Here is a 9,415-nt window from a genome sequence, read left to right on the forward strand (position 1 = left end):
GAAAATTCACTTTGTGTAGAACTTGGATGATGTGCATTGTGCGAGGACGTCACTTTTTAACACAGTTAAGAGTTGTCTTGGTTTTTTTTTCTTTTTCCTGGGCAGTTCAGGGAAAGGTGGGAAAAACCTTTCACTGATAGCTGCTACTTCAGCTCTAGCTAATAGAAAGCCCCCAATGGGTTAAACAAGGCCTTTTGGTTTTGGTTGGTTGTTTTCTGGTTTTTGTTTTGTTTTCGTGTCCTGGAGCTGCCTTTAAAATGCTGCAGCTGGTACTGTGTTGTCACATTATTTGAAAGACCTCTTTTCTTTGTCTCTTAATATGTGTATAATCTCTTTTCTGTCTCTTTCTGTTTTCTCTTCTGGTTTGGTTTTACTTCACTACTTTGGATTTTTAATTCAGCATTCCATATTCACATGTGTCTGTATCAATTACATTGGCTTATAGATTAAAAAAGAAACCTTAACTTTTGAAACATATGTAATAGGAATACCTGGGATCTTACCTGTCTATAACTGGTAGAGCTGAGAAGAGTTTTGAGGTAATTCTGACTGAAACTGGGATACAATTCATAGACAAGAAACCATAGAAAAGTGCAGTAGTTTGCAGTACTGCCAAATTGATCCACACTTCTAATGAACCTGGAATCTTTCTTGAGGATGCCACACATTAAACTTCATAAAGCATTCTTAAGTTCACTAAGACTTCTGAAAATCAAAGGAAACAACTGCTGGAGTTTTGTATAAGTTGTTGCAAGCCCCCTCATCTTATTGGCAAGCAGTTTTGCCACACATTTTCTGTATTTAAAAGGAAAAGCTTATCAAATATCCCAAATTGACTGATTTTCAGTTTTGGAGTGCTTTTCTTTGTCTGCATCACTCAACTCCTGATTTATTTTTTTCTTCTTCCACTAACTGTATTTTCTCCATTACCTGTAAGATCTGTGCTGCAGTAGTTTCATCTTGAAACCTGAATTATTGAAGACCCTTTGATTTGGAACTTTGGCTCCAACTGCCATGTAATTTAGGTTTATGGAATCCCTCGGGAAGTAAACTGGCTACGTTGCTAAGTGCCTATCCTACTAGTTGGGGTGCTATGCTTACTGTTTAGAGCAACCCAGGGAGTACAAGGTTGGTCAGAATAGATTGTCCTCTGCCAAGCACCCTTCACTAGCTATTTCCCATATAATCTTCCCAGCCTCCCTAGAGGCGGCTGCTGCTGTGAATGAGTACAGCCACTCATGTCCCTGTGCTACTGCCTCTGAACTCACTGATGTCTCTTGTCCCAGATTCAAGATCTACAGAGACCATTTTTTGGGGGGGTTGAACAGGAAGGAAAAAGGGCTGAATAGGTCATGCTTTGACACTGTAACTTCACAACTGTATGTTATAGCATGAAACTCAAATAGGAACGCAAAAGATGATTTGGTCTTTTGCACTTGGAGTTAAGAAGTGGGGACGACTTGGGAATTAACTTTGGGTATTAGAGAAGTCTTTCCTGGAAAATGTGTTGGTAGGGGAAGGTAACATTTTTTCCCCACACTTCATTGCAAAGCCTACTAAGGCTTTGTGCATTCCTAGTGCCCTTTGCTGTGCTTATGGATATGGAAAGAGTGATTTGAAGTCAAAGAAAACAGAAATAAAAAATACCAGAACGATGTTTCTATTCAGTTTAGATCAACCCAGTTTCAAATGCTATTGGACCCAGTAGAGTTCATGGCATTGATCAGAAAGGCTCTGGCTAGTTGAGCTATGGAACCTTGCTTGTAGATGTGGTACATTTTTTCTTTACATCTTTATTTACCTACATGAAATAAAGATCTGAACCACTTTTGGCTTGCTAGAATTTCACTCTATCATATGAACAGCTATATATGTTCCTAGACACAGATATAGAAAAAGAATAATATTTAAAAAAGGCCAAACCTTCATCTGCCAGCAGAAGTTTTTCAGTGAAATGACTTGAGTCAATTTAAAGATCTGCTTAATCAAAAGATTAAACTGACATCTCTAAGGTGGCTTTGCTGTTTTGGCACAAAAATATAACTAAATCTTAGCTGCTAAACCTGTTAGCTTGCATTTTACAACTAACTGAAAAATTGTGATTCATTTAAGATAGGGAGTAGGAACAGAACCAACCTGATAACAGTTAAGATCCCCTGGCATTTCTGAGTATTGCAGTCATCTGTGTGCAATGTCAACCTAGATTGTGATTGAACAGAAGGAGCAAGTATGCCAACAGTTCTGCTAAGCATATCTATGTGAGCTGTTAATGATCTCCATAAAGCAGCTTATCAATAGCCTATTTGCTGTGTAAGAATTGTGCACCAGATGTGCACTGAACAAGGTAACTCTCTGTTGCTTTCCCACAACCCCAGTCCATTCCCTTGCAGGAGGGCAGCATGTCTCTCTAGTGATATACAAGTGATGTGTCACTTACAAAGCAAGTGTCTAAATTTAATCATCTCTTGCCTGGCCATGTTGCAGCTCTTCCCTTTTCTCTCCTGCAGACATGACACCTCATTAATGGTGCATGTGTGGTAGTACAACTCTAGATGTGTTGGTGTGTTTTTTACCTTTTTTCAGAGCTGACTTTCACTCTGCTCTTTTTCTCTCCACAGTTGTGCAGAAGTAAGAGCTATTCTTACTTTGCTTTATTTTAGTTTTTAATTCATTTTCTTTTCTCTTTTTTGTTCCTTTCCTTTTTCTTTAAGTGGACTGAAAATCAAAGCCTTAGCCCTTATGCAAGCCTGAATAGTTGCTGTCTGGAAAGTTATAAGTCATACTATTTATTTTAACAATCTAAACACTCACATGCTTGTAAAAGTATTCCTCAGCCACCCAATAATTTCTGCTTTGAATACTAAATAAAACATTAGCAGTCAAATTTAATTGTTCTCGTGTAGTTCAGTATCAAAAGGTCTCTTAACCAGCAGTAATACCTGCCTTTTAACTGCACCAAAAGTAGTCTATATTCCATCTGCATGCTTTTAAAATCAGATTGTTTCAGATAGCACATTAAATTGAGACAGTGTTTTATTAACATCTCAAATTGCTGTACCTGCAGTGCATTTGTACTGATGTCTGCCAAATTGGCTAGTATTAGCTAGCTTTGCTGTTCTATGGTGTCAAAGCAGGGCTGGTGTCATTAGGAAGGTAGAGAAATGTACACTATTGGGCTGATTTCATGAGGAGTCTATTGGTAGGAATCAAACTTACTCAGTATTAATGTAAAATTTAAAAACAAGCTAAATGTGGGGTTTTTTGTCTGTACAGATTTGTAAAGTAGCAGAAAAGGGCTACAACAGGTACTTCCTAAAAAACAGTGTAGTCTGAGTTTTTGCATTCATTGTACCTTACTCTGTGCATTTCAAACTTAGGTGTGCTTGCTCTTGTGATGCTGTCACATCTAACTTTTCTGTTTTAAATGTTTTAGGTTTTACTGCCATCACAACAACTAATCCCATTTGGCTGGTAAAGACACGATTACAGCTTGATGCAAGGTATAGTGACAGTGGGAGTTCTTACTGCAGCAAAGATTTTCCTTAAACTTGTATTTATTCTGCATCCCAGAACAGAATGATCCTTTAAATATCCAACATTTCAAATTAGAAAGTTGATGCTGGTCTATCGACAAGTTACACTATCATTTGTCTCTGTTTTAATCTCTATTTTGAAGCATGCTTGAGGCACTAGAGCAGACTGGACAGCAAATTTGGAATGCCTTACAGGGTTAACAATCTCACATCCTTCTTAAAAATAATTTTTTTACCTATTGTATGCTTATATTTTCCTTTAGGAATATATTCCCTTTTTTAGCTATTAAGCTACATATTCCTCAATTAAAAATTGAAGTGTTATGGCAAAAGCTTAGAAATATAACTTGAAACATCCTGGGGTTTGTTTTTGACATATAATGGGTTCCAGCTTACAGAAAGAGGAAGGCTACTTTTAACACATCAAAACACTGGAGTTGTCCCAGGAGGGGAGAGTTGATGGAACTTGTTTGGAATGAAACAGTTTCTGTAATCAATGCCAGAACTTGTAATGGAGTACAACTTTCTTGAAAGGGGGAGAAAGACTTTCATATTCCCATATACTTACAACTGGGGTTGCAAGTATCTCACTGTCTTGTGCATTTGATGGATGTGCTTACTGAAAGCTTAGCACATGCTATGAAACTCTCTGGGCATTCTAAATACATTAGTGAGTCATATTCCTCTTTTGGAGAGCTGTTGGACTTGCTGCAAGTGCATATTAGCATTTAGCTGGCATACTGCTAAGTATGTGTTACTGAAAACTGGCACACTGCCAGTTAAAAGGTTCTGTGTACCAGTTCTGGGCTCTTCAGTTCAAGAGCTGGGCAACTAGTGCAGTCCAATGAAGCGTTACAAAGAATAAGGGACTGGAACATCTCTCTGAAGAGGAAGAGCTGAGAGACTTGGGGCTGTTGAGCCTGGAGGAGAGCAGGCTGAGGTGGGATCTCCTCAATCCTCATCAATATCTAAAGGGAAGATGTCAAGAGGATTGGGCCAGACTCTTTTCAGTGCAACCCAGTGATAAGACAAGGGGCAACAGGCACAAACTGAAACCCCCAGGAAGTTTTATCCAAACAGAAGGAAAGACTCCTTTCCTGTGAGGGTGCTGGAGCCCTGGACCAGGCTGCCCAGAGAGGTGGTGGAATCTTCTCTGGACAGATTCCAAATTTCCCTGGCCATTGTGATCCTGAGCAACCTGCTCTAGGTGACCATGCTTTAGGAGGGGTCTCAGGCTAGGTCTCTAGTGGACCTTTCCAATCCCCACAGTGCTGTTTTCTGTGATGATAGTAATGTATCCCAGGGCTAATTTTACCATAAAGTTGTTTTTATCATCGTATGACTGGGGTGGTAATTCCATGATTAAGACCAAGGGGTATTTGGCACTATGTGCAACCTTGACAGCATTTTGTGCCTGTTTGTTTTGGGTTGTTTGTTTCTGATTAATCAAATTGCTTAAACCATAGTGTTATAGGGACTTAGTGGGAATTATGGGTGTCCTGTGCACGTTATTTCTGTACATTACATCAAGCACATTGTTCATGTGGGAGACCCAAAGAGTACTCTTAACTTTATGTAGGATACTGCAGTGATGTGGGCTAGTCTAGCACATATTGCATTCTTGGCTCCTTTAACTCAGTTATTAGAGACATAGAAACACTTAGCCTGTGGAATTGTCCTGGCTTGATCTTTTTTCTGTTGAAGTTCTTAAAAATTCTCTGGTCTCAGGGAGAGTTGGGGAAGGTGTGTGTTTGTTTCCAGAGCAAAATTGTTTGGGCCTTTGAGTTAATGTACATCAAAAGAACAAACTCCTAGAGCAGCATGTCAGTGCACTTGTTCAAGTGAACTGGGGACATAATGGGGACTGAGGTGCTCCTGGAACTGCAGCTGTAGGTCCAGCTGCTCTTCTCACCAGTTGTTCTTTCACTCTTCTCTTGTCTGTCAGCCAATCAGTGCCCAGTTCTCTACAGCATCTGCCAACTGACTTAATCTGACTTGCAGCTGTGTGCCTCCTTTTTTTCTTCATTGTGCTTGATCCCTTGTTTCACTACTGTTTGACATTGCATGTTCAACCCACCAAGATTTAAATTCTGCCAGAGTGATGTCTCATACAGTGTATGTAGTAGCTATTGCTGCTGCCTGTCTTTGATGGGACCCATATGAGTTACCATAACCTTGTGAAGTTCTTTACCTTTTTATTCTGTGACTTGCTTGCTCAGGAGACCTCTGCTGGCAGTACCCACATGCTTCAAGTGCATGCACTTGCTGGTGAAATGAAGCACATTGTATACAGTACTGCAATGGTTTTGCATAGCTGTGTACAGTATGCTGAAGACTTGGGTATGCACAACTCAATTCAGTCAGCAAAAGGGAACATACAGTCTTGCCGACCAAATACTGACAGTTTGAGAGGGCTTTCAAGCTATTTAGTCTTTTATTCTGTAAGACTTGCCTGTGATGATTTCAGTCACCATATGAAGCCTGGCTTGGATTCAGTGTAATGCTTTACCTACATGAAATGCTGAAGGCCTTTGAGACTTCAAGTTCTGCTTTAACAGGAGTGGACTAATCTCCAGAGGTCCCTTCCAACCCCTACCATTCTGTGATTGTATGTGTTCTGAAGTCTATTTGAATTAGACCCTTTAAGTATCAGTATAAAACATTGCCTAAATTCTCTTGTCTCTCAAGTAAAACTGTTTGATTCTTTTCCAGTCTCATGCTGCAGCAGCTTCATTTCTTCTTGTTCTTTCCTTTCTAGGAATCGTGGAGAAAAGCGAATGAGTGCTTTTGAATGTGTCCAAAAGGTTTATCGATCAGATGGTGTTAAAGGCTTTTACAGAGGAATGTCTGCTTCCTATGCAGGCATATCTGAGACTGTTATTCATTTTGTTATTTATGAGAGTATTAAGAGAAAACTACTTGAGTATAAGACTGCTTCTGCCATGGACAATGAGGATGAATCAGCAAAAGAAGCTTCGGACTTTGTTGGAATGATGATGGCAGCTGCCACTTCCAAAACATGTGCAACATCTATAGCATATCCCCATGGTAGGTGGGGTTTGTATGGCTGAAAGCTGGAATCATATTGATCAAAGGGAGTTTGCTCAGTGGCACTGATATCATACTTTGGCTCGCTTGCTCGAACTCATTGTCTAAAGCTTTTCATGTCAGATTCAGTGAGCCTGCATGACTGTAGTATTCAGAAATTGAAGTAATTTTAAAGCATGGCCTCTTCTCCAGCAATATTTAGTCTTCCAAAAGACTTGTCAGGATATGGCTTCAAATACATAAGGGAAAGGGCTCTTTTCACTTCAAATCCCTCTGTATGTTCAGCAATTTTAGATCACTTGCCAGCAAGTTCTTTGCCTTATAGGACAGCAGGCTGTCTAGCTTGGTTTTCAGTCACACTTACTTTTCCTGCTTGTCTCCCTGTTGTTTTTAAAGAGCTCTCCTGCAATTGAGAGCTTGGGAATGGGGGGAAGGTTGATTTTACTTGAAAATACACTAATTAGCTTCTGGAAGAGATAATGAAGTGGTGAACATAACCACCTGTTTTTTCTTTGTACAGAGGTTGTACGAACAAGACTAAGAGAAGAGGGAACAAAGTACAGATCTTTTTTCCAGACACTATCTTTGCTTGTGCGAGAAGAAGGGTATGGATCCCTCTACCGTGGTTTAACTACACATCTGATCAGACAAATTCCAAACACAGCTATCATGATGTCAACCTATGAAGTGGTAGTCTACTTGCTGGATGGATAGCAGTGTGACAAGGCTTTCTAGAAGAAGGTGGAAGATGGAAAGACTGGAGTGGAGCACTAAATGTCCGTGTTGATGTGGTGGGCAAAACGAAAGTTCTATCAGGAACATGCAGCTATGGACAAAAGAGAAGGGTGGGCAACTGTGAATAATTTGGCTGCCTTATTGTATGGTCTCATGGCAGTGGGACAGATGGGGAAGTGCCCCTTGGGGAATGTCTTTATACGTCTCTTAACTCAAAATCGTTGCTTTCCTTTCATCTGTTAATCTACACAGGGCCATTCATTCATCTTCAGAGACCTGATGGGTAAAGGAGGGGGCATAAATGTGTTCTTAGGCAGCCTTAGTCACTGCTTATTGATTGCTCTCAACTGCATCCTGTTTGTTCTCTTTTTACTGCACAGTAACCTGTTGCAGAAATGGGGAAGACAGTGCTTTCATACCCTTCCATACCTGAAACTTCCATTCAGTTGCTCTGAAGATTCATAAAGAGCCTGAGGTAGTAATCAGCGTATAAAGTGTTTTCCATGTTGCTACCTCAAGACAATATGCCACAGGGACCCAGAACAGAGTTATTTCTTCACTACAAAAAGTGATGCTTAGTTTGTTTGGGTTGGTTTTGTTTGGGGGTTGGGGTTCACTTATTTTTGTTCAGGATTTTTTTGTGGGGTGTGTTGGGTTTTTTGTTTGGTTAATTTTGTTTTGAAGTTTGAGCGGTGTTGTAGGCTAGTGAGAAGATCTGATTGAACTCTGGAGGTTTTCTGTCTGTTAGTATTGGTGTAGTTCTGCAGCATCATCCTTTTTCTAAAACTTTCCTTAACTAGGAGAGACTTAAGAAAAGCTCTCCTGTATCATGAATTTCTTGCCAACCTACCAGGTCACTCACACAGCTAAGGAAGAACTTACTGAATGCCATTTCTAGCCTTTTTAAGGGTGCTTAGTGTGATGAGAAACTTAACTAGTTCAGCCTACTCTTTGTGATGATGGGATTCACCTAGGTAGTTATATACTACCTAGTAACAAGCTGTATTCCCATAAAGTTTCTGGCAAATCTAATCTTGAGTTACCAGTACCTATATGGGAGTACACGGGGAAAATCCATCCCCATGGCTGAGGCAAGCAGAAAGCAGTTGAATTTGTGGTAGATCTTTTCAATGCAAACAGCCTCATTATGGAGAGAATTGCAGATGAGCTTTGTCTTCTAAGCATTCCCTTTGATAACTGCTGTATCCAGCTTCAGCCTGTGTACTGAATTGCAGCAGTCCTTGTCCCCAGGATTGTCCAAAAATTCAGGTATTGCTATTGTCAGTTCTATAAGCCAATTGCAGAGCAATGTGCTGCATTCATCAGTAAGGATGAGTTTGTATATTCTGTCATAATTCACAGGATTTTCAAAAACCAGACACCTGGAGTGTCAAAATTGGAAACTAATGTCACCAAGCCTGTACCAGTTTCCAAACATGTCTTTTATCTGCACCTTAAGTAATTATCAGTCTGTATCCATGATCCTTATGAGAAAGATGGTCATTATAAACTGGGGACAATAGCTTTCTAAATATAAATGCTGCTTACACTGGTGTGGACAGAACTGTGCTATCAGCTCTTCCAGTGTGGCACTGCAGTCCACTTCAAGTGTGCATTGTGTGCAATGGCTTTATGAATTATTCCTTATGCACTTTGGCCTCTGGGCCTTAACTTTTCTTCCTCAAAACAGTTTGTTTTTAAGCAAACCATGTGTGTTTATTTCTGTGGAAGCTGTGCCAGATAAAACACTTTATGCTGTAGGTCCATAGCATCTGTTGCAGTAGTTCTGTAGGCTGTATGTAAAAGCTTGAAACTTACAGAACCATTAACCTGAGGTTTTTTCTCATTCGCTTTTTTACCCTTGTCATCTTCACTACAGTGTCAAAGCATTTGAATATTTCATGTAGTTCTCTAATTGCTAATTGCTCATCTGAAAAGCCACCCATATGGCATATACGGCAACCTTGCAATGGCTTAGCTGTATTAACTTTCTTTTCCTTGGAAAGTGTTGTCTTTTTAAAGATGGATAGCATGGTCTGTGATGTGTCCAAAGGTGAGCATGGCTGTTGAAGTGAGGGGAGTGCTGAAATTTGTGTCCT

The 9,415-nt window shown here is 40.0% G+C and overlaps 1 protein-coding gene across 1 annotated transcript in view; it reads left to right on the forward strand.

Annotated features, from left to right (window-relative positions):
- The window catches only part of SLC25A36 (solute carrier family 25 member 36), a 28,231-nt gene extending 20,206 nt beyond the window's left edge, over nucleotides 1-8,025 (forward strand). Inside the window, exons 5-7 of the mRNA XM_009904800.2 lie at nucleotides 3,434-3,500; nucleotides 6,292-6,581; nucleotides 7,102-8,025. Of these exons, the coding sequence (XP_009903102.1) occupies nucleotides 3,434-3,500; nucleotides 6,292-6,581; nucleotides 7,102-7,295 (551 nt within the window). The 3' untranslated portion in view covers nucleotides 7,296-8,025. The remainder of the gene's footprint in view (nucleotides 1-3,433; nucleotides 3,501-6,291; nucleotides 6,582-7,101) is intronic.
- Nucleotides 8,026-9,415: the final 1,390 nt, after the last annotated feature.

The sequence above is a fragment of the Dryobates pubescens genome, chromosome 13 (genome assembly GCF_014839835.1).
Source record: "Dryobates pubescens isolate bDryPub1 chromosome 13, bDryPub1.pri, whole genome shotgun sequence".
In the NCBI taxonomy this organism is placed as follows: Eukaryota; Metazoa; Chordata; class Aves; order Piciformes; family Picidae; genus Dryobates; species Dryobates pubescens.